At 38.6% G+C, this 25,496-nt stretch overlaps 3 protein-coding genes and 1 long non-coding RNA gene across 8 annotated transcripts in view; 2 read left to right on the top strand and 2 right to left on the bottom strand.

The window, feature by feature from the left end:
* Positions 1-10,913, bottom strand: part of LOC118211416 (CD109 antigen-like) — a 32,091-nt gene extending 21,178 nt beyond the window's left edge. The window contains exons 1-10 of the mRNA XM_035388613.1: positions 10,829-10,913; positions 9,923-9,952; positions 5,545-5,699; positions 4,598-4,626; positions 2,931-3,167; positions 2,659-2,784; positions 2,167-2,206; positions 1,555-1,636; positions 1,058-1,151; positions 761-902 (exon numbers count right to left, since the gene is read on the bottom strand). Of these exons, the coding sequence (XP_035244504.1) occupies positions 761-902; positions 1,058-1,151; positions 1,555-1,636; positions 2,167-2,206; positions 2,659-2,784; positions 2,931-3,167; positions 4,598-4,626; positions 5,545-5,699; positions 9,923-9,942 (925 nt within the window). The 5' untranslated portion in view covers positions 9,943-9,952; positions 10,829-10,913. The remainder of the gene's footprint in view (positions 1-760; positions 903-1,057; positions 1,152-1,554; positions 1,637-2,166; positions 2,207-2,658; positions 2,785-2,930; positions 3,168-4,597; positions 4,627-5,544; positions 5,700-9,922; positions 9,953-10,828) is intronic.
* On the top strand, positions 10,843-15,714 carry LOC118211434 (forkhead box protein P2-like). 5 transcript variants are annotated; one of them, XM_035388635.1, is made up of 6 exons: positions 10,843-10,961; positions 11,123-11,321; positions 11,425-11,504; positions 13,346-13,440; positions 13,710-13,810; positions 14,745-15,713. In XM_035388635.1, the coding sequence occupies exons 2-6, from the start codon at positions 11,312-11,314 to the stop codon at positions 14,969-14,971; spliced, it is 513 nt and encodes a 170-aa protein (XP_035244526.1). In that variant the 5' UTR covers positions 10,843-10,961; positions 11,123-11,311; the 3' UTR covers positions 14,972-15,713. The 5 variants fall into 5 exon arrangements, 1 of the variants encoding a protein (XP_035244526.1); XR_004762005.1 differs by lacking the exon at positions 11,123-11,321 and having other exon boundaries at positions 10,858-10,961; positions 14,745-15,714; XR_004762004.1 differs by lacking the exons at positions 10,843-10,961; positions 11,123-11,321; positions 11,425-11,504 and adding exons at positions 12,509-12,859; positions 14,042-14,085.
* Positions 15,576-16,570, bottom strand: LOC118211452. The gene is made up of 2 exons (XR_004762007.1): positions 16,389-16,570; positions 15,576-15,934 (listed from the first exon to the last, which is right to left on the bottom strand). It is a non-coding gene; the product is annotated as an uncharacterized LOC118211452 (long non-coding RNA).
* On the top strand, positions 16,553-21,381 carry naa20 (N-alpha-acetyltransferase 20, NatB catalytic subunit). Its single transcript, XM_035388625.1, has 6 exons — positions 16,553-16,685; positions 17,396-17,420; positions 18,625-18,715; positions 19,219-19,354; positions 19,700-19,845; positions 20,745-21,381. Exons 1-6 carry the CDS (start codon positions 16,633-16,635, stop codon positions 20,828-20,830), a joined length of 537 nt encoding a protein of 178 aa, XP_035244516.1. The 5' UTR covers positions 16,553-16,632; the 3' UTR covers positions 20,831-21,381.
* Positions 21,382-25,496: the final 4,115 nt, after the last annotated feature.

A 25,496-nucleotide genomic window follows, 5' to 3' on the forward strand; every position in this document is an offset into this window, starting at 1 on the left:
TAGGTTGGAAACTATGACGCGATATCATGACAGCTGCATTTAGTTAATGTTCGCGACATTTCAAGAAATGTCTAAAAATGTCTAAAAAACGAATTGTAAACAATTTGTTGTATTTATATAACGACATGCATATGTATTAAGTTGGACGTTTTCATTTACACCATTTATTATGTGTGTATTTAGGGGACTTACATTTTAATAAATAACAGCAAAATAATTCCCCATCTCTTTGGCGCCCCACCCGTCTGTGGCACTCTAGGAGACCATCTCTGGCGTATGCCAAAAACAGGCCTGACTTTAACCACATTAGCCGCTTTTCCACCGCATGGTACCGGCTCAACTCGACTCGACTCTACTCGAATTTTTTGGTTTTCCATCAGGCAAAGGTTGTGGATAGTGCCTGGTACCTGGTACTTTTTTGGTATCACCTCCGTCGAGGTTCCAAGCGAGCTGAGGCGATACCAAAAGGTGACATGAAAACACTGCAGACCACTGATTGGTCAGAGCAACGCGTTTCATGCGGCATCGCTAATAACGTCCAGCTACATTGACGGGGGTACTATCTGCAGTGGAAATCAAAGTAGCCTACCTGGTACCAAAAGTGAGTTGAGTTGAGCCGGTACCATGCGGTGGAAAAGCGGCTATTGTGACCATCTTTAGTGTTGTGTTTTGTAACCAAGGAGCACCTATGTATCTAATTTATATCACAAAGTTCGTTTTTTTTTTTTTTCTGTGGCAAGATCACTCCTGGTTAAAGTACCTGTAAGGGTCTCCGTAACACAGGCGGTGACATTAACAACGAGCTTATCCATGCTGTCCGTGGACCTCACAGATCCTTCATACATGTTAAATTGGTCTGCAAAGTCATCATCGCTGAAGACAAAATCAGCTGAACCGTTGATCTGGAAAGGTAAGCACAGATTATTTAGTGTGACGCAGTGTCTATTTTATTTTTATTTTTATTTTTAAATCAAGACTCATTTAACTGTACAGTTCCTCTCTCCAATTTTTGACATGTTGTCTGGAAACTCTAAAGCTCATATAAAAGAGGACTGACCTTCTTGGTCTTATTAGCACTAAATGTGCTGCCATATAACTCAAATTCAGCCATCACAGTCAACACTCCCCGTACTGGTTTCCCATATGGGTATCTGGAAAATAAATGTTTTGAATCTTATTAGTTATGAAGTACTGGAGAATTTCACAGTCTTTACTGCAGAATTAATAACTTACAAGCTAACATGTAAAAATGATATGTTTTGAATCTTATTAGTTATGAAGTACTGGAGAATTTCACAGTCTTTACTGCAGAATTAATAACTTACAAGCTAACATGTAAAAATGATATGTTTCATCATCTTACTGTCAACTCGGCCTTACGGCTTTGATGCGGAAATAGAAGTGAAACCCTTTTTTAGCAAATCAGCCTCAAGGGAATCTAAATATATAAATGTATATTTTTTTACGATGGCCAGTTAATAATTATTCATTTTTTCAAACATCAATATATGGGAAAACTACTGCAGGCAAAAATAATAAGTAAATTTGACTTACTGCGCACTGACACTTCCAAACAAGTTATCTTCATAATGAATGACGGTGGGCACCTTCACCAACACTTCAAACTTAGGTTGCTCTGCCACACAACAGAGTAAATGTCAATGGACACCAACAGGTCACAGTTTGTTTAATAAAAATGTTTATATTAATATCAGTTCCTCTCCAATTACGCAGTGTGTCTGCTGTCTGTGCTAACTGTTATTTGTCATGCTCGACATCCAGATCCTTTCAATAATCAATAAGAACTGTACATCACTGCTTCTAGAATTGTCTTTATTTTTATTTATATATCATTTTTATGTATAACATGAAAGCTCCTGAGACATTTCAGGCTCTCTTTATCACCCGTCAATATGAATGTGTATACACAAGAATTTAATAATATAATTAACATGAGTGATTGTGAAGTTCTCACACTTACATGTATATCCTCCCCAAAACTAAACCCACAAAATGAGCAATGTTTATAGCCAGAGGACTAGCAAAGGTGGGTTGAATGCCCTGGTCTCATCAAAGCTAAATTGTCTATGTAACCTGGGATTGAACAGATTACAGAGCTTACAAAAAGGTTCTTGCCTTTCCACTGCTCTTATAACATAGTCTTACCATAGTATTCCACAGTAAAATTCCTCTTGCTGTCCACCCCCTGCAAGAGGACAAACATTAGGATCAGCCATCGAGGTCAGAGATATAGCTAAGAAATGTTGTAGATACCCCCGACCCACATTCAGAAGTCAGTGTCATTGGAATTTCAAATACTGAGTACATATTGAGCCCCAGGTGTGTTCATCTGCTTCAATGGATTACAATACATTTCTGTCACACATTTTACATAACACTTCTGCTAATATTTCTGCATTTCACAAAGAAACAATTCCACAGTAATTATTGCATTGTTAGGATAATACCACACCCAAATCATAAGACACAACAAGTTCAAAAGCATTTCCTTAGTTTGGTCTTTTAACATCAAAGGAAAAATATACAACACATTACATATCACCACATACAATCAAATGAATAGCACAATGGATAACACGACTTTTTAGATTTTTTTTTTTTTTTTTGCATGCTTTTGAAAATGAAGGTTTGGCTTACATTAACTGACACCGATATTGTCCACATGCCAAGGGGAGGGTTTTTGGAGAGCTGGAACTCCTTGGACACCACACCCAGGGTGCCGTCCACAAGCAGCCACTGCTGCACCAAGTTCCCCTTGGGATCCTGACCAGCCGTGGGGAAAAACATTTTTTAAAATAGATACGAGTAGATCTTTGATATTAAACACGAGCTCCGTTTAATATTTCCAGTTTGCCACGGTTTCGTTTTTTACTTTTTGTCTTGCGTGTCCACACTCTTTGTTTGCCCACCTTGATGGTGATGTCTGCGGGGCCTTTGTGTGCCTTGCCGTCTGGGTAAATGGAGATGGCCCGGATTTTCACTGCCTGGCCTGGCTCATAGTGGGATTTGTCAGTCTGGATGATGGTGGAGAAGCTCAGGGCCTTCAGTTGCATGACGGTTGTGTTAGTGAACACCGAGACGTTCCCCACGTAGCCATTAACCACAAGCACATATAGATGAGGGGGGCTTGAAGTATTGTCCAAAATCTAGGGCAGAAAGTAAATTAATCATATTATATTAGTCAGTTTTATATAAAATACATGTGTTAGAAATTAAAAATGCAATCAAGATCAAGAGTAAAATATATGGCAAGGTGCAGGGATAAAGGATTTTAAGGGGAAAGTTCTTTACATAGAGACTCTTTTATTTTCCCTATACGAATTGTGAGATGTTATGCTAAGCCGTGCGCTGTGTGATGAACCCATAAAATCTGTCATTTATTTAGGGAACATGATTTTTATATTATTATCTAACCCTCTGACCAAAGGTTTCATTGGATTTAGAACTGTTTGCATTGTTTAAATGCCCACACATCTCAAAAAAATAAAACTAAAAACTAGAGTATAGACGCGCTTAATCAGTGCTGAGGTATTAACTACAAGCCAGGGAAAACACTGTGACTTTCCAGAGTTATTCAGGACAGGGGATTAGGAAACACCAATCACAAGGGGTCACGTACACCAGCCTGGCAAAAGAAGCACTGATAAGCAATATAGATACATACAACAAATATACAAAGGAACAAGTGCAGAAATATAACAAACCTATAAAGAGCTTGTATACCTTGGTTTAAAAAGCCAGTGTTCTAAAAATACAAGGTTTTCTTTATTTTCTATTTTTTGAGATTAGCTTGCTGTTTGGTGCACCTAATGTATACCATCCTCTGTGATTTGGTTTACTCACATAGTGTCTTTCAGAATTTTTAAGGGGAGACATAGCTCAGGAGGTAAGACCGATTGTCTGGCAGTCGGAGGGTTGCCGGTTCAAACCCCGCCCTGGGCATGTCGAAGTGTCCTTGAGCAAGACACCTAACCCCTAACTGCTCTGGCGAATGAGAGGCATCAATTGTAAAGCGCTTTGGATAAAAGCGCTATATAAATGCAGTCCATTTACCATTTTAAGTGTGGACAGAAGAATTCCCATAAACTAGGTTACCACTGTATTTTTAGTGCTCTTCATACTGAAATTTCTGAGATTAAATTGCCACTCCTCTGTGAGGTCAAAATTGTGGCACTGCTATACTTAGGAAAGTCGCAGAGGTCATTACCCAGACCAACCTGAAAATATTACATTTTTATGCATATAAATAATTTATACAACCCTTCCTAAAGGGAACAATGGCAACAATGTACCAGGGATTTGAACCTGCAATCTCTGCGATACAAAGCCATTTCCCTTGCCAATGTACCCCACTGCCTCCCCAAAACAATCTACTTTGAATTACCCAGAGATCGAACCCCCAGGCCTCAGACATGCAACTCTACTACTAAGCTACATCCCCTTCCTGCTGCTCTTCACAAATGCCTTCATGGCTTTTTCAGAATAAGTCAATAATCTATTAAATTTAAAGTCATGCAAAAGGAAAAATGGTTGATAAGATGTAACTACATTTTTACCACATTGTCACTATACTCACAGGTGGGAGTGTCTGTAGTTCAGTCAGACCTTTGAATAAAACAAACAAACTTTATACTTAGTGTTTACTTAACAAACATGACCAAGAACACACACCGTCTATGGTCCCAAAACAACACTGTGATATTTAGATCCAAGTGGATCTTCATCAAGTCAGTTTATGTTAACAAACCATTCTGACTTGATGGGTACATTTGGGTACATTTCAGTGTCACGGACTCCATTATATTCAAATGTGTTCTCAAAGAAACAATACTGACCCACCCACCCCCACCTCCCTCAGCCCCACCCATGTGAGAGATCAACAAATAATACAATGCAGCTGGCATGCCATATGTTATCTGAGCTGCTGAGGCTCTCCCTTGTCTTCTATGGTTACACAGCCATTTTTAGACTTTAGAACAACTGAAATGGAAATTTTGAGTTAAATATGTCACTAATTATACAATCTTTTCATTGTTTTTATTTTAGCGTCTTTTGTAGTGTAAATTGTCTAAACTTTAGTACAATTTTATAGCATTGCACCATAGATGAATGCAAACTTTACAATTAAAATTCATTTACAGCTGTGATTGATGTTAAAGTCCATACACCTGATTTACTGGTCTGAGGACATCGAACCACTGGAATACCATAGAGCGGGAGAGAAAGGTTATGTTTTGCATTCCAAAAACCAAACATAATAAAGGGAGAGAGCAGCTTGCAGAAAATCAGGACAAGATTCATAAATGAGAAAAAAAGTACAAAGCATAAACTAGAGGTCAATATCTGAATATCAGAGGCATGGATGCGGGATAACTTTACAAAATGGTGTTGATCAGTTCATGTATTAGTTCATCTACAAAAATATTTCTCAGTTCACTGGAATGAAGTAAAGACATTTTTTCCACCACATTGAAACAGATAGCACACAGAGAACGTAATCTAAGGACAAGGTGGAGCTTTCACCTCTTTGGAAAGTGCCTTGTGTCTTCACCACACTGGTGTTACCACTGAAAACCTCTGCAGTGACTGTGACAGGGGAATCGGTGAAGACTGTGACTGACAATGACGTAGGAACTCCCTGTTGTAGTTCCCTGGGCACTGCAATTAGATATGAGGGGCTGAAGAGAAAGATGGAGAAACAGAGTGAGGAAGGATGCATTTTTTAGTACAACATCTAAATTAACGTGAAATACTTCATAATTCCGTTCCAAGATAAAAAACAAAGAAAAAAATATCCAAAACATATCAAGCACCAAAATCAATAACAGAAAAAACTGGCTGCTTGCTTCTTTTGTATTGTATTGTATTGACACAACCCTCCACACAACCTAAAAATGTTCTATAGCAAAGATACTGGTACAGACTATTACATACAAACAAAAATGTTGGCGTGGAATTAAAATGACATTACGTTGTAACAGCACTTTAAGAATAATAGCTGCCGATTTTCGTTCTTCAACTTCCTATACGTTTGATAACTTCATTTAGAAAAAGCTATGAAACGGCTGGACAATAGTTAAGGTGGTTTCAAGAATTGTGCAAGCATTTTTATCTATTTATTTATAAGTTAGTTTGTTTGTTTTGCTGCTGTGAGAATCCATCTATCCTAGGACAGACACATGCCACTTCACCGAACATTCCAGTTTGGATACCTATGATGAGCAGCTCATTCTGATGGAAGTCTATGGCTGTTTGGTGATAGTTTTCCTTAAGAATGGTCAGCGAGGAACAGCTGATTTAGGCTTCATGGTGTTTTTCTGGATATTCATTACTTCCTGGTGTCATTGGTTTGTGTTGTTACAATTGTTAATCATGGAGACTTGTATCTGTTACATCCTACTTTGTGCATAGATCGCCTTACCTCTACCTTGCTCTAGCAAGACAATGTGGATTTACCATGAGAAGCTGTTATGAGCTCATTTTATGAGCACTAAAGAAGTCAATTTGTTTGTTTATATGACTTATTGATCAAATGATGTATTATCTGATTGACTGATTTATTGATAAGCCAGAATAAAAACAGCAGTTATGTTACCATTACATTTAAAATTCTTACGTTGTTGATCAGCAATTGGTCAGTGGGAATAATTAATATTTATTTCATATACATTCAAGTTCTATAAATGAGTTGCCCATTACATTACAATCACTTTGTGGACACATTTATCCAGAGTAATTTATAGAAGCAGAGAACATCAGTGTTAGCCTTTGGAACACAAAAATCACCAAGCAGGGAGGGAAGATCTGTTTATAATCAAAATGCAAAGATAGCCAAACAAACCAAAAATGAATATTGTAAACAAAGGTGAATACCACTACACAGCTAACCTATATTTACATCGGCATACTTTGGCATCATGATACTATCCAAAAAGGAAGTCCAAAAATATTAAAACTGTAAGCTTTAATTGTTGCATAAAAATGTTTTGTCTGAATATTTCTTCTTAAATGAGATAATGAAATTTATTGAATTATTTATCATGCTTTGTGATAAACTGTTTTTAAATCCTTCTAGTTAAATCTCAATTGTAAAATAGTAAAAAAAAAAAATAAAAAAAAAAGTCTGTTATGAAACACAAACGAAAAATACATACACGGCAAAAGACAATAAGTTAGCCTACCTGTTCTGAGCACTGCTGGAAAGGAATATCACATAAACACAAATGACCCGAAAGCACTCCATCTCCCAACACTGCGAAGCCACTCTGGTCTGTGGGTTTGAGGGCTTGTTGTGATACTTGCGCATACCTGCTCACCTTTCCCCAAAAAGCCACACCTACTGCCAGCCCCCAGGGAGCAGACTATTTCCTCCATTACATCTTACTGCCACATCACATTCATTTTCATAAATACTTGAATATTTTTTACACAGAATGAGGTGTAACTTCATGAGCTGTGGATTTACCTTGAGGAAATGGAGAAAGTTTCATCCTTGGAATATGTTTACTTTAAGCATTAATGACTAACCGTCTCTACCTCAGGAATCCCGTGTATATAATACCTCAGGAGCCTACATGGGATTTGATCAAACTCTTCTCATTATTCTCCATTATTCTGACAAATAACTATTTAAAAATTCTAGCATGTACATGTAATTTAAAAGTGACACTGAATTTTATACAGAAAATATAAAACTGAAATTATTTTTATTTTAATCCACTACTTTTTAAAATATATTATTTGAAACTTAACTGACTATGCTTGCAGCAGGTGACACATACTGTGCCATATTTAAATGCTATGATTGGATTTCTTTAATGGAACATGTAACCAAAGGTATAATGGTCATAATGAGATGACATCGTTTCAGGCAAATGACTTATTTAGCTCAGCCAATTACATTACAGAATGACAAGAGGAAATAATGCAATGATTGTATTGGTGGCATTTGCCTACAGCATTTGATATGTGGTACATTGAGATATGGGTTATCTTCCACTGTGTCTTCGGTGTCATGGTGTCTGCCTCCGAGGATGGCAACGTAAAGCTGTACAGTGTGTGTGTGTGTGTGCATCTGTTTGTGTGTGTGTGTGCGCGCGCGCGCACGTGTGTTTAGGTGTAGGTGTGTAAACATTTAATTATTCACTCTCTTTAATTATTTGTGTGTTACACCTTCTCCCAGTTTGGCATGTCCAGCTATATTGGTGCTCATTGTTGTAACCTCCTTCAGAGTACAGCCAAGCATGTTCTACGTGATTTCAACCACTGTTACTGTATCATTATTTTCACAGCACCGTCCCCCAGTTAACCAGTTCACCAGTTGTTAATTAACAACTATACATATTAATTAATGAATACAGATTAATAAATAATTAATTTTAATTAATAAATAATTTATTAACTAGTTCATTAATACAGATACTCAGCAAATTGTAAATTCCAATTACCGCCAAGTTACAGCTTGGTGGGGCGGCATGCCCCATAGCTATTACAGCACCGGGAGTTTGCCATTGAATTTTCCTTTAATACGCTCTATGTATAAGAGAGAGGAAAAGGTGGGGCCTTTTTAACTCGAGGGCGGGACAACTCATTCATTTTATCAGTCTGTGAACTGAAACTGTACAGCCAATTGACCGTTAGAAAATCTATGATTTAAACCGCACTTCACCAATCCCTGATTATAAATGGTTGATATATAGAGACAGACCGCAATTAAGTCCCGCCCACACCGGAGGGGAAAACAATTCATCGCTCTCCATTGACTTTGAATTGCGTGAAGGTGCCTACTTGTCACTTTGGCCTGCTAGCAAACAACAGAAAAATGCCTAAAAGCTGGTGTGTGGTGGGATGCACTACCAATTGGGTAAAGAACCCAGAACTAAGTTTTTATAAGCTGTCGAACCGAAAAACCTGTCCTAACATTGGAGTCCAGTGGCGTGTCAGCTAGCAAGCTAGGGTTTCAGCCGATTGTTTTCCCCTCCGGTGGGCGTGGTTTTCAGAGTATGACGCGTTGCGCAATGTCTCTATGTACCTTCCTTGTTGCGACACTCTTTGATCTCGCCGCCACGCGATCACGTGGTCCATGTAGCTCTCGATAGTTCCAAACAAATTCGGCGCGCTCTGTTAACACCTGTTTGAATGGTTTTCAGCGGGACAGACAGCAGCAGTGACTATATTTACAGGAATTTTCGGTAAATATTAACGCATAATGTGCATTGATTACTGTTGTGTTCTATCATTTATATGTCTGATACTTTATTATTATTTACATTTATTTATATTATATTACTTACTTTATATCACTAGGCGGCAATATCGTAAAGCAGAGCTATGGCTACGATACTATGCTACTATGCCAGCTACTGAGGCATATTGTTTTACTTTACATTTAACGTTAGCCTGTTGAAGTAAACTGCACTTGTTAGCCTAAACACTCCGGCGTTCTTTTATTCATCAGCCCACTTTACAATTTACTACGTTAATGACACTTATATTCAATATATAATAGCATTTCTGGGGAGTGGCGGAGAGACAGCATTAATCCGTTTTTCTGTGTTTCATTTTGGAGGGATCGTGGGACGGAGTGAACAGTTACGAAAAATATTAATGCATACATACGGTAAATGTATTCATTTATGTATGCATTAATATTTTTCTCGTGATTCTATGGTCATAATTACTCACATCCTAATGTTATCCATATTCACTTTGTGTGCATGTTTACGTGAATGTGTATGTGACAATAAAATTTGATTCAAAATGATTGATTTGATTTGAATATTTTAGTGGGTTTAGATTTCACCCACCACAGTTTCAGAAATTCCTGTGGGAAACTTGGATTTTAGTATAAATATTTGCTTGCTTAATCATAACATCTAACTTTTATAGATTGATGTCTTACCATGGTTGGCTGTTCAGCATTTGGATGCACCAATCTGTGACGGTCCGGGTAGGGGGGACCCAAACGCAGAGGGAAAAAAAAACACAAACTCAAAAGGGAAAATTAACAGACTTTACTAACACAAGGTGAACAAACAAGGAACAGACAAGGCCACAATGGGCTAAAACACAAACTCAAAAAATAATCTAATGAAACAGAAAACAGGAACTCAAAAACACAGGCGGGGCAGAACACGGGAAGGCAGAGCAGGTACATAAAGGGAACAAGCAGGTACATACAGTTTGCAACATCGGAAACAAACACATAAAAGAAACACCAGAAAATACATACGGGTCAGGAACAAAACACAAACGGGTAACAAACGCAGGCAGGTACAATGGGTCTCAACAAACGCTAGTCGGGAACAAACACAAGGCAGGTACGTGAAAGTCGGGAAACAAACACAAGAAGGCAGGTACGTGAAAGTCGGGAAACAAACACAAGAAGGCAGGTACATGAAAGTCGGGAAACAAACACAAGAAGGCAGGTACATGAAAGTCGGGAAACAAACACAAGAAGGCAGGTACATGAAAGTCGGGAAACAAACACAAGAAGGCAGGTACATGAAAGTCGGGAAACAAACACAAGCAGGCAGGTACATGTATGTCAGGTAACAAACACAAGGAACCAGCACCCGAGTCAAGGGAACAGAGAACTTAAATAGACAGGGGGGTGACAAGACACAGGTGAACTCAAAAAACAATCAAACCAGAAGGAGGGGATAACAAGACACAGGTGGGAACAATGATAGAATAACGAGACAGACAATAATACAATTAACAGGGGGGGAGCAGGACACAAAACAGAAGTGCCGCCATCTGGCGGCCCAACAGGGGAAACACAGACAGGAAAACAGGACCATGACACCAATCGGTCTGAGAAAGGGATCCGGATGTATGGCTTCCCAAAAGATACCGACAGGAGAAGAAAATGGTTGGCCTAAGTCAGCAGAAGTAACCTGACCATCACAAGAAATTACAATAACAGGAAACTGTGTGTGGTAAGTTATGTTTATTCTCCACATTTGGACATTTCACTTGTGGATCAAGGTTCAATGTGTTTTACTGTAATATGTACATGACTACAATGAAATTGTGATTGACAATTATGGGGTAAAGTCTGGAATGTGTGTGGAAATTAAACTCATAAGCCATTCTGCAGGCACATTTTGAGGGAGAGCAATTCACAAGAACAAAAAAAGGCCAACTGAAATTGAAGGCCGATGCTGTTCCAACCATATTTGTGCATCGCCCTGAGCCCAAGAGGAGGAAGGGTCCTGCTGTGAGAACCACCCCAAAACCTCCAGTACATGTTCATGCGGTGGCCAGTGACCACACATATTGTCCCATAATGAACTTTGGTATGAATAATGTGAAGTCATACTTTATATAATATTTCTAATTTCAATGACTAACCTACACACACACCCCTGTAACACTAACAATGCCATGTCATCATTTCAGATATTGAGGGAATTAGTGAGGGAAGAAAGGACAAGGAAGGTGAAGACTCCACCAGCCTCGCCATTGCTCCTACAGAAATGGTAAAGTGCTATATCACATATCTTACAGGGATTAGGCTATATAAGCAGAAATTGTTTCAGTGTCTAACTGTATCTTCAAATATCTTCAACTATTTAAGTGGCATTGGCATTAAGTTTTGGATGCTGCAGATATAACTGACAATTACATACCTTGTTGCTTTTTGGATCCTTGGCTTGCTAGGTTATCAAAGTTAGTCTCCCATGCTTTCACATGTCAGCTCTTCAACAGAAAAATATGTTAAGTAATTAGCTACCTGCAGTTATACTTTCTTTTTACTGTGACCATCCATTTATGCTGCTGATCTTATCACCTGTCATTGATGCACTGCCTAACAAACGATGTGTGTAATGACTGAATTAACCAAGGAACAATCTTGCTAGATACAAACTAGCCATGTAATCTAGTTGAGCTAAGCTACCATTCATTGTAATCAGATGTACTAATACGGTCGAAACTAAGGGTTGGAACTTTAACAATAAATCTAATAACTTAAGATAAACTTTGTATGTCAACGAACACCAATAACTGCAATTAATTTGAGCTAAATGTAGGCCAACTGACATCTGGTTATGTTCGCTAGCGAAGTGTTGTTTACGTTAGCTATCTGCTTTTACTAACGAGCTATTATTTTACGATGAACATTAAGCTGGCTACATAAAATACTGGCTACATAAACTACATACTATTTTCCTTGCATTATATATCAATGTGTATTGATGCTATTTAATGTAGGCTATATTAATGTAATTTAATGTTTATCATGTAATGTGTTATGTACCACGGCATCAGCTAATGGGGATCCTTTAATAAACAAATAAACACAAAATACCACTATTGAATAAATTGATGAGAGGTTCGCTAATGCGTTAAAATGTAAAAAAATGCAGTCATTTCATCAACGTATCAGCGAGCGTGCCTCGGAAACACTGAAAATGAATGGGGTTCAACGTTGGAACTGTTTGGAACTATTTGGTCGCCCCACGACACGCGTTACTTCCGCATTCTCCGATTACAACAGAAGTCTATGGGGGTGTCGCAACTCTCCCTTTCAGCGGGTCTGGCTCCGATCGATGGCTCCGACACTTGTTCGCAATGTTGTAGAGTCTGACGGCGTAAAATAACTTTGGTTACAGTTACAAAGTTGCTTCTGAAAATGGTTAAAAGGTGTTGTTGGGGAACATGCAAAACAGACTCACGCTATCCTGAACGTCTGGAGGGGGGTGTTATTTTTATTCAGTTTCCCAAGCCGAGAACAAACTTGGAAAAGTGTCTGCTGTGGATAAAACTTTGTGGACGACCACACTCGCAGCTTAATGTCAATACCATAAGCAGACACACATATATTTGTTCGAAGGTAAGTTGCGAATGTTACATTATGCCTATTAATAACATCAGATAACACATTGTAAGCTGGAGTTAGCCTAGTGATTAGGCTGAATAAAATCAAAGTTTATATGTGAAATGCAAATTTAATACAGCGGATAAGCAGCTGTTAGCTGGCAATGAAACGCTTAACGTTAGCCTGAGAGCGTCCTTGCGTATGCGAAGGGGAGACACCTGGTTATATAAGAAATAATACAATAAGAAAAGGTACATAAGAATGGAAGTAAATACAGCTGCCAGAATAGGTAGCTAGACATAGCACAAGATTTCACTATGTAGGTTCGATCTCCCATAACAACGGTGTAGCGTAAATGGGGCACAGGCTTACAGGTAGCGAAAGTTACTAACTCCAGAATGAAACGTGATGACATCAGTGAGCGGTTCTTTTTTTTTTTTTTTTTTTTTAAATCTTTTTTTAAAAAAACCTTGGTGGTTAATGGCAGATAATCTTTTCCAGCACTTTGTCAATGAAAGACCGAACGATACCTTTCCCAACCCCGGGGACGCAAGGAATAAGATTGCCACACCATGCAGACCTTCTTCGAGAAGACGGTATGCTTGAAGCTTAAACCTCTATTTTTCATTGACCAAGTGCATTGGGATAAATGTAACATTTTGACAGCCTAGTAGAGTGCCTCTCAAGTGATGGACATATTAAGATTCACAGCATATAAGGGATACGTTTAAGGGTTGAAAATAAACGATTTGGCTTTGATGTGCGAGTTGCCCTTAAAATTAATCAACTGTGGTCTGTGGTGCCCTTCAGGTGAAAATACTATATTCACTAGCATACCATAAAAAGCCTTTATTTTTGTGAATAGGCATTTAACTGTACCACTCACGGATATCACAGTGGATGGGATCAAGCAACTCAAAGAGGAACACAGAGATCACCAAGAAACAAAAAGATCAATTAAAAAGGGTAATTTTATCACTCTCATCTTACTTGTTTTACACATTGCTTATTACACAAAAAGTAACACCTAAGCTGTAAGGTGGACATGAAGCTGCTCTATTATTTCATTTATAAACTATATCTTTGGACACTTTCAACATAGAAATCTTTTTTGTGCATAGAATAAAATCACAACCTCTCCTCAATTTCTTAGCTGTATTTCTTGCAACTGTCGTGCCTATTTTACTTGTACTACAGGCTAAAGGTGTTGGGCTACCTGTGGTTTTAAAAGAAAACTCAAGGTAGATAAGATTTCACTGAATTTAAATACTCCTCCACCTACCTCCCACCCCTCCATCTCTCACTTTGTTAAATGCCTGTATAGACTTCCAATAATTTGTTTATTTGTAATTAATGCCAAAGGAGATTGTGGCCAAATACTTTTGGCCTGTACTGTAGACACCTCCCAGGGAATTGGCTGAGATGCATTTCACTGGCCAAATTCAATTGCTGCTCCATACCTATGAGTGGGCAAATGACATGGGTTTTAAATGCAGGCATTTGTCAATTCATTGGAAAAATCAATTTTCTTTATCCAAGCAATACACAAAGGTGTATAGTACTTAGGCTTATAATAGTTAATTATTCAACGTGTTACATTCTTTGTTTGCACAGATTAACTTTTCTGGTCCTACACTGATTGCACAGATACTGCTGACACATTCCTCCTTTTGACCACCTGGGAAAATTTGGATGTTATGACCCTTCCTTCTTGCCTACTTGCCACAGTTCTCACTTGGCTTGGTCTCTTGTCTGCTTCTCTATTTCCCTGGCCTCTTCTCGGGAGAATGTGGGTTTCATGGAGAAGGGATGCATTTCTGATGTCAAAGGAAGCTAAAAACAGTCATTATTAATGATTGTCATAATTATGATATACAATTTGATGTTGTCTGGTTTACAGAGGTCCTCACCAAGGATGAGCATCAGGAGGAGCCGGCACTCTCAAGTGTTGCAGATGCTCTAGAGGACGTCAGAGCTGTGGTAGCACAGCAGCAGGAAGAAATCCAAGCTCTTCGAAAGCAACTGCAAGAGCAGCAACACCAGCAACAACAACAACAGCAGCAGCAGCAACAGCAGCTGCAACAGCAACTGCAACAACAGCCACTAATAATGATCCTCCTAGTGTAAGCATTGTATTTAGTCCCTGGATTTATTACATGTATTACACATTTGGCCAGTCTAACATTCAGATGTGTGCAACAGATGTGCAAAGAGCAAAAAAGGACAAACACGGAGTGTATGTATGTGTGCCATTGCAAAAATCAAGAAGTCCAAGGTTCTTTCAAACAAAATCCTAAAAGACAAAACTTAAGAACATCAGTGAAATTTGTTTTGTGGTGTGCATGTTGTCAAAATTCCAGCCCCACATAATTAAGCCTTGATCATATTGCATCTCGTGTGTACATCTAGCCTGGTAGCTTAGACCACACCCCATATTGGGCTCCGTGTGTTTCCCACAGCAACCTCCTAAGGTGGGTGATTGATGAGGTAACTTACTGGTGTAACAGACATACTCCTCAATGGCTCCATGTCCTCCTCTGTCACTGGATGTCCTTCCCTAGAGAGAAAGTATTTATTGAAAGCATGTTTAGTGTAATATGCTGTGGGGTCTAGGGGTTTGAGTTAAGTACGGAGGAGGGGGATACAATTAATACAAATGTGAATTAGATGAGTTGGGCATGGTTTAGGAGCAGTGGCACTATGTTTTAACTCATTTAGGCTTCATTTTTGAGCAGAAATGGTCATGGTGTACTATGGAACTGTTGACTACTGTGTTCTACTCATGTACAACTCTATACTGTAAAGACATCCCACTATTGTCTATTATGTTTCCATGTTAAATGAACGTGAATAAACTTGGCTGAAGTCAGCACCTGTTGTAAGTGTGTTGGTGAAGAATGGGCTTTCTCTTTCTGTTTAACTTGACCTTGGCAACAATCGTATTTGTGACAAGTTTACCCTGGATTTTCTTCCCCCTTGGTTTATTCATAAACTTGGTGAAGCCATCTCTGTTGGCAGATCTTCTACTTGTCTGGAACACCGCAGATGTAATGTACATCCTCACTATATTAGGAGCAGTAGCCAGAGGACCTACAAGAAGACACTTAATGCTTTATAATAATAATAATAATAATAATAATAATACAATTTTATTTGTATAGGACTTCATACATAAAATGAGACTCAAAGTGTTTTACATTAGCAAAAATAAGTAAAACTAAGAAAATACATTTACAGTGTATTTTATGTAATAGTTCAAAGAAAAAATGACAAAGCAAAATAAAGTTAAAACATATACCAAGTAGCAAAGAATAAAAACAAATAAAAATAAATTTAATTTTTTTTTTTCTTTAAAGGCCATTGTAACGAACTAGCTAGGTTTTTTGTTCTCATTCTAATATAGTCACGGGTAAATGTTCTATATAGTGAACGTCGTGTGTAGAATTTTGATCTAGGGTGTATGTGCCTTCAACTTCAATGCGCAACAAATGTGGTTTTTCACGTTTTCCTCTACGAACGATACGCGTTTACAGTTGTAAGTTACCTAGTGATTTGTATGTAACCTTCCTCGGAAAACTTTATATCTGATGATGCTTCCAAAAAACCAAATAAAGTCTTGCGGTAATTCACTCAAGCAGATGCTGCGAAACTGGCTCTATCTTCGTTAGCAACAGTCGCTAAGGAGGGCGGGACTTGTGAAGGCATATCCTGGCGTTTGCAGGTTAGAGTTTAAAGGTCAAATATTTTACTTCCGCTGTTATATTAGTGTTGCAGTCCGCGGGGGTAAAATGACTACATTAAGGGCTTTTACCTGCGATGATCTGTTCAAATTCAACAATATGTGAGTCAGCATATTTAGGTTGTTAGTAGGTAGCTGTTTGAGCGCATTAATAACAATTCGTTGCATCGCGTTAGCCTAATATACTACCAATTAGACATGTAGTTAACGTTACCCACCCAACGTTATAGCTTGGCCAGCTATCGATAGACTAGTTACCTAAACCTTGTTGATAAGTATTCAGTATCTTAAAGTAGTCTGCATTCATCAGCACATTAACTAGATGTTCGCTACTGTACCAAACTGCCTCTAGTGTGGACAAATGTTGTTGCTGGCTGGACTGTCCGCTTGCATGTCATGTATGATACGGCCACTAGCTATAGTCGAGCTAACCCAAATAGCTAGCATGCAAACCTGTGAAGCAAATTGGCTGGTCCATAATAAGAAGCTTAATTTATGTCATAGGTTTGTTTCCTGTCTGCTATTTTGTCAGCTAGCTCTTTAATGTCCTGAAATTCTTTATAGCTGGCTATCATATACAGGGTACACCTAATATTTTTTTTTTCCAGGGAGCACACGTGCTCCTATGTTAAACTGAGGAGCACACTAATGCATCCCAATTATTAGATCTGCTTCTAAATTATTCTTTTGCAAATGATCCTGAAAACGGAGCACTGCAGAGCCCTGCATATATTATGCTTATATAGCCAGCTCGTAAGCCGACAATAATTAGCTATATGCCGTCTGACTGTTGTCATTTTTGTGTCTTGCAGTAACCTCGACCCACTGACAGAAACTGTATCCTTTCAGTCAAAACATTTTTTTTTTTTTTTTAATTTCCTTTTTTGCTATTGTTGTAGGGATAACACATAACACATTGTGGATCAACATTACTGTACTGGTGATTAATTGACAAGTGAAGCAGCTATTATGAATTATACCTGAGCAGAATTAAGGTTTGTTAGAAGTGATTTAAAATGTTTAACATCTAAACCAAAGTGAAAGTGCTTAGACTTGTGTTTGTAATCTACAGTGTCCTTAAAACTTACGTTAACGGTAGATTGAAATTTGTTTTTTAATGCTATATAGTGCTAGTTATGGCATAGGATTTGAGGTCAAAAGAAGAATATGAGAAAAAAGTAGAGACAACCAAAATGTATTTTATGGTACTTACATATGTTCTTGCCATTTTACAAAAGCTTGTTTGTGTTGAGTCCCCCTGTTTTCAGATGTGTAAAATTATCAATGCCTAATGGGTGTTAACTGTTGCTCAGGTGTTTCCTTTGGAATGGATTGTTCACACATAAAAGAGCAGTGAGTGTCTAGTCTTGGTTTTAGCCTGTGGAGGTTGCATTTTGAGTCATGGGCATACATCATCATGAAGACCAGAGAAAAAAAGCTATGGCTGAAAAACAACTAATCTGTCAGCTGAGGGGTCATAGTAATGCGTTTAGAAGGATAGCACAGAAACTGGGTATATCAAGTACAGCAGTTTGGAGAGTCTTGAAAAAGAAAGAAACCAGTGGTGGACAGAGAAATAAAGACATTTCAGCTCAGCCAAGGCAAGCAACTGCAGTTGATGACCAATGAATCCTAAGAGCTCTGAACAAAAAACATATAAATAATGGTTTGTGACATCACCAGCAGTCCCCAGAGGGCAGAGGTCAGAATATCATAAGCCACCATGCTTGCGATGCAGTTATTGTATTTAAGGGCTTTGCAACCAAATATTGGGCCTAGACTTTAATGCTTTGATATACTTTTAAGTTCATCCCTTAATTTGATTTTGCAAAGCTGAAAATGGAGGGACAAAAACAGCTGTAAAATGTTAAAATGTAAAAATAACAAAGTTCACTCTACCGTTGTTGTACTTTGGAGGGCACTGTATGTGTGTTTTCAGTACAAAATAAACAATTTTTACATGCCCAGCCCTCTCCTCACAAATTCACAGTAGTGCTTTTTCTAGAGAAAGTAGGAAATTGTCTTTAACAATACAACACAGTATGGAATCCCGTTTTACCTGCAGTACCTCGCTCACTGGCCTGAGTATTTCATTGTGGCAGAGGCTCCTGGGGGAGAGTTAATGGGCTACAGTAAGTACGCCATGTGGTGGCTCTCCGACACTGAGGGTCCACTGAAGTGCATGAATAAGCTAAACACAAAGGTTCAAACATGAGTCACTTTATGTTAGGGGCTCCTGAATTAGGGTCCTGCGTCAACTAGAATTCTACTCAGCGCTCCGCGTATCTCTAGAGGTGATCAGACTTGAAGCTTTTATAAAAATATAATTATTTTTCTATTTAGAGTGATTCATTTATGTACATTTAAATTTATCTTATGTTAATTTCAGCAATTCCAAATGCACTGTATTATGTAAGATAGATAGTGATGCAGTATAAAGAAAAAATCAAGGAAAAAAGATATCTTTGTTCCAGACATTATGGTGCTAGAGTATTATGGTATAGAGAAAAAATCAAGAAAAAAAGATATCTTTGTTCCAGACATTATGGTGCTCACTGTAGATAGTAAGGCCGTGCATGTGTCTTGAGTGGCGACATCTGCGCTGTGCTGAAGCCTGGGTGTTCCTTGTGTGCAGTCATGGGGAAGGCGGAAGGATCCGTGGCCAGGGAGGAGTGGCACGGTCATGTGACCGCGCTCTCTGTGGCTCCGGAATTCAGGCGACTGGGACTTGCAGGGAAGCTGATGGAGCTGCTGGAGGAGATCTCTGAGAGGTGCGTGTGGGTCTGCACTCTTATATGGGCTAATAATAATAATAATCATGTATCGTGTTCATTAATAACATTGTCCATGTTTCCCTACCCCCTTTCATAAAATATTCCTCCAAGTGCACCAACTTTAAAATTTGCCTGCAAATTATAGACTTTTTGCCTGAACTTCCTGTTTAAAACCTCCCTCAATCTCCCACTGACTGCCATACATTTTTCCTTTTTTTGAAACTTCACTCATGGAATATTCCTGCGAATTTAGGGTCACATTCAATAATTCTGGTGAGGGCCAAGGGTTCCCCTCTCTGGCATTTTCATATGCTCATTTTTTTTCCTGTTTGGCCAATCTAGGAAAGGAGGCTTCTTTGTGGATCTGTTCGTACGAGTGTCCAACCAGGTAGCAGTGAACATGTATAAGCAGCTGGGATACAGTGTCTACAGGACAGTCATCGAGTACTATTCAGCCAGCAACGGGGAGCCAGATGAGGACGCCTATGGTAAGACATCCTTGGCTTTTACAGATGAATTCGATTGGATTTAAATAAGATATTTGATCACACACACTTCAAAAAGAAAATACATTTTTTTATGTTTTAACGTTGAAGTTTTAACGTAACCTATGAATTTTACTCATTTACAAATAATTATAATTATTATTTTTTTCAGTTTCAAGGTGTTTTTCCTTTTAAGTTATGCTTCTTTGTTTCAAATTTATGAAGCTTTTGGCCCTGATCAAGCTCTAAGGTCACCCATAAAATGTTCAATTTTTTTGGTGGGAAGCATGTATCATAACTGCCTTTTTTGCAAATGGATGTTTTTAGTTTTCAGGTATGAAATGTGCTCATTTAGCTGAATCATTACATTACATTAGATTACAGGCATTTAGCAGACGCTCTTATCCAGAGCGACTTACACAACTTTTACATAGCATTTTACATTGTATCCATTTATACAGCTGGATATATACTGAAGCAATGCAGGTTAAGTACCTTGCTCAAGGGTACAACGGCAGTGTCCTTACCCGGGAATCGAACCTGCGACCTTTCGGTTACAAGCCCAGTTCCTTACCCACTGTGCTACACTCCGTCTGTCCGAATCATTGTTTGGGTTATGAAAACTTCCACATTTCTTTATGGAAATGGAACCCCGAGGTGAAGTCTTCAGTTGGTCACATTTTCATAAATCCACCTTCTAAGAACAAAAATGTAACTGTATTTCCAGCCATGTTCGACTGAAAAGGTTCCCGAGGGTTTATTTCCAGATATTTCACTTTTGCACAGCATATTTTGTTTCTACTTTAGCAGAAATTAGGTCTGCACATTAAATTGTAGCTATGGGGAACTGCACACACTGCTACTCTAGGTGAATGACCCTCACTTGTGTCTTTCCTCCACAGATATGAGGAAAGCTCTGTCCAGAGACACGGAGAAGAAGTCCATCGTCCCCCTCCCTCACCCCGTCAGGCCTGAGGACATAGAATAACCCCGCGCTGTGACTCTCTCTCAGCACCGCCTCTGGTCTTTCCCCAATTTATTTTTCCTGCTCTCCTCAAAAAAAAAAATATCAAGGTCGATTGAATACATTTTTGAAAAGGAGCACAGCAGGTAAAAATATCTGTACATTTTTATTTATTTATTTTGAATCGACAGTTTGTTCGTATCAGGAGGAGATTGACGTGCACGCTCTCGGCTGTGCGTCCTGCAGCCAGCTGAAGAGCTGAAGAGAGCAAGAACACAAACAGGAAGTCGGCCGCTTGGCCCCTGGGCTTCGTCGTTTAGGAGCAAACGGCTGCTCCTGCCCACATGTTGGTCCCATGTTTTTAAGACCGAATTATGCCAGGATCGCCGTGTGTGAACCGAACCAAGTAATGTAGCCATTTTTATTTTCTGATTCTTTCAATGAAATGGGGGATCGCAGGCTGTACCTGTATTAGAGAGTCACAGCGTTACTCAGAATGTTTTTTGCTTTTTTTTGTTAAATGTGAAATAGCTACGTGCATCAAGAAACCAGTATAATAAATCTTCATTAAAGTACCTGGCTCTTCTTTTGCGTCACAACAGGATTTAATGACAAAATTTACAATTTTTCCTTTTTTTAAAATAAATATTGTAAATTTGTGGCAACAGTTTTTAAAGTTCATGAAGGAATGTGAGGGCATCGTATTTATAGAGAGCCTGTTGATGGTTGGAAATCTGTATTTTTTTTAACTTAGAGACAGGATACTCACATTTTCTGGTAGTTGTAAGAGGTCTGGTTGACGTACCCCTTCTTGGGCAAGAAGAATTAATCTTTTTTTCACATGCAAGCTCAAATTTTAGTAAAAATACAGCAAAAACTAGGACTGCCGACTTTGAGTGTGTCCACAATCTGAAACTAAAGGCGTATCTTTTTTAAGTGAAGCACATATGAATACATTTTATGTCGTTTACTAGGTAAAGTGAAGTAGTTCAGAAGGTTTATTTTCTCCCCATGTGGAAGGGCTTCAAGCTTCTGGTGTGTTTGTACTAAATGTGTATGGCTAGAATTTGGAATTCAGGTCTTCTGTCCTTCCTGACTGGATCTGAATCCGTTCAGACCATATTCAAGTAATGAGTCTGCATGGAGCAGGTGCAGGGTAGTTAAAAAAAAAAACAGGAACCCATATCTGAAGGCCAACAAAGGCATTCTTTACACAGAACCCACACTGCAGAAGGGAGATGCGCTCAGACATGGTGATGTCCACTCGCTTCTGCTCCAAATTTATTTTGCATTTTTTCCAAATGAGGAATCCTCATGCTTCCCACACAAGATAGTTTTATACAAGGTTGTTCCATGTATGCATTTTCATTCGACAAAGACTGCCGGACCAACAGGAGATCAGAGGGTCTTGTTGGAACCAACTTGTTGCATGAACATGACCTTTTTAACATGGTGTAATTCTCAGAGTAGGCTCTAGATGGCTCCATAGATTATGCAAATGGCCTTTGTCAGGAATGCTGCCACAACAATGAATTTGAATTATGGCTTAAGGTCAGTTTTCATTTTGTTTATTTGACATCCTCCTAGAGATCAGCAAATAATACTTACATTTAAATTGGGGGGGGGGGGGATCAATGGGTAGAACACAGTAAATCAAATAAAATCATGAAAAAATAAATGGAGTTTGTTTTCACATCCCTTTTAGTAAGCTTTTTTATTTTTATTTGGGTTGTAAACACGTAAATCAGTTTCAGAAGATGCCAGGTCAAATGATTTATTTAAAAAAACACTTCAGTATGCCCCCCCCCCCCCCCCCCCCCCCCCCCCCCTTTTGCTTGGGTGTTTTGTTTGCTGTGGTGTGGACACTAGGCTGGCCTACTGTTGCAAAAGCATTTTTTGAGTAAAGAATCTGCTGTTTTAGAAGGCTACAATTAATTTCACTTGTCTATTCTCATAGATCAACAGTGAGACATTTTCCCATAAATTTCATCCTTGAATGAGTGTGAACTCTGTAGGATCCCTGTTCCTGCCGGACGTACTTCAAGCTGAGAACAAGAACACACACACACACACACACACACACACTCACATGGCATTCCAATAGCGAGTTTCTCACTAAAAAACCACTGCACCTCAATGTCAAAGTATTCATAACTTAAAGAAATATTCTGTGGTATGGGTGTATAAATATTTATTCATTATAATGTGCTGTTTTAAACATTTATGCTACCATCAGGTTTTATTACTTTGTATAGTGGGAAATAATCATCACCAGAAAATAACTAACAGGTATTCTCTTTCTGCTCGGTCCTTTCTTCTCTACGTCTACTGCATTGCTCGACAGCAACGTGCTTCTATGGCTGTTTGAGCTTTAATGGCAGTTCTGCAAATGCTTGCGCCTGAAATCGTATTTGGGCACGGAGGACCCCCTTCGCCAGAACTGAAAAGATGACAGATCTTCCCTCCCCCCTCCTGGAAGTCAAGCTGGCGCGTTTTCATTGCACATATGGTAGATGAGGTGTAATATTCAGCCAGCACTTGCTCGCGTCGAACATATTGTTCCCAGACAACTGTGACCCGCTACCATTGTGCGAATGCGTGCGATGTTCAAAACCACGAGCCGTGACACAAAGCAAGGCAACGGTGTCGACAGCCCGAGCCTCTTTCCTTTGAGGGAACTGAATTTGTTTTTGTGACAGTTTCCTGGTTGTTGCCAAATAATTCACATCCCATTGGTCTGCAAAGTTGTTTAATTCATTGACCCAGGAGAAAGCTTATCTCAGCAATTGGAAAGAATTATAGACCAAACATAACTGTTAAAATGGAAATTATATGGTTGTGTGCTTAAACTTTGTTGTTCATGAAACATCAGTTGATTAAAGTTGATTCAGTACTTACTGCAACTGCACATTATGTGCTTTTGTTCTCCCAATGTCAACCATCACCAGTTAATTCCTAATCACCGAATTCCTTAATTATTTACAATACATTTATATGATAACATTTTGAATAATTTGTTCGCAATTTAAAACTGCAATGAGAACGAGGAAACTATAGGAACAGTCCTTTTTATGTCTTAGACGCACCGCCACCCGCCCCACCCCCGTCCATTAAATGGGGGGACTATGTATAAAAAGGGCTGTAATTCCTACATGAGTCACCCCATATGGATGCAAATGCTCTCAAATGAAAGGACACTTAGGCTGCCCTTGCCTCATACTCATTGTTTTATTTCCAAACCAATATGCTGGAGTACATAGTCGAAACAACAAAATTAGTAACACTGTCCAAATAAATGCTACACTGCACTGTGTGTGTGTGTGTGTGTGTGTGTGTGTGTCTATATATATTACTCTGTTTATTTTGTGTGTGAATAGGATACATGGGTATGGGACCAAATCGTTCAAGACAGAGCCAAGCAAATGCCATACTCAACAGGAAACAGAGATTATACTAAACAGAAAATAAAAATAACCACATGCTTCTCGCCTCTGAAAATGGTTAAGCCAACCACTACTACAGACATCAAACACATGAAAACATGGGTATTTTATTTCCATTAGAGCACACAGTGTTCTCTGTATGTATTTTCAAACTCAGCATTAGTTCTCATCATGATTATTGCATAAAACAAAAATAAATACATCAATTAACTACATAATAAAATGAAACTCCCTACATAATCAAATGAAAGTATTCTTCATAATACTCACTCATTTCCACCAGATTATCTTGGTGGTACAAAGGTCAGACCTTTTGTTTGTGGATTTTCCACTATTACCACTAAAAGCACTTCAGGCAGTTGTCCTGCTCTCTGCTTGAAACATTGACCTGGCTTGCGAGGTGACTTATCAGAACACATGGCACACAATCATGCACACTCACACACACACACACATGCACACACACACACACACACTCTCTCTCTCTCTCTCTCTATCTCTCTCTATGCTACCTTCCTTTTCGTCCTTGTCTACTTGCTTCCCCTTACTGTGTGTTAAAGTGTATTTAACTGCAATGAGATCAGATCATAAAAGCAAACATACAATATAATCTAAATTATCTAATGATATTCACTAAAGTCATGCCCTTATATTTATTTTTTCTTGGATAAAAAGGCTAAATGAATGATTGAGCTTACAACTAGTTGAAAATAGAAGATTGGAAGCAATCAGAAAATAAGAGTACTCATGACTAAATTTAATGGTGGCTTTTTTTTCATAAATAGTTTGATGAGTTCAGCAATTACCCAAACAGTTCAATAAATGTATGTATGTCTCTTTAAATGCCACTGGCATTTAAAAATTTACGTAGGCTTGCTTGCTTGCTGAAAGGGAAAGCATTTCATAATTAAATGACAGAGGTCTGATTCATGGTCAGATCTGTACATATTTTCACATGCTATTGCTGTTCATGGGATCCATTTAAATGTCAATTAGGTGGGGCCATATAGCAGGAAGCAATTAATTTAAACAATGTCAAAGAAAATTTTAAGAAATTCGTCCCTCAGTTTGTAAAATACATGTATATTTTTGCAAGCTATTATGTGTCCAGTTCATCTGAGTACACAAGTGCTCAGGGCTATACACATCAGAGGGGGCAAGTGAAACCCGAATTGTTCTAAAATAATGACATTATTCATCTTTTTTCTCTCTCTCTCTCTTCCTGTTAGGCCCATCCCCAGAAAAAA

The sequence above is a fragment of the Anguilla anguilla genome, chromosome 1, assembly GCF_013347855.1.
Source record: "Anguilla anguilla isolate fAngAng1 chromosome 1, fAngAng1.pri, whole genome shotgun sequence".
NCBI lineage: Eukaryota > Metazoa > Chordata > Actinopteri > Anguilliformes > Anguillidae > Anguilla > Anguilla anguilla.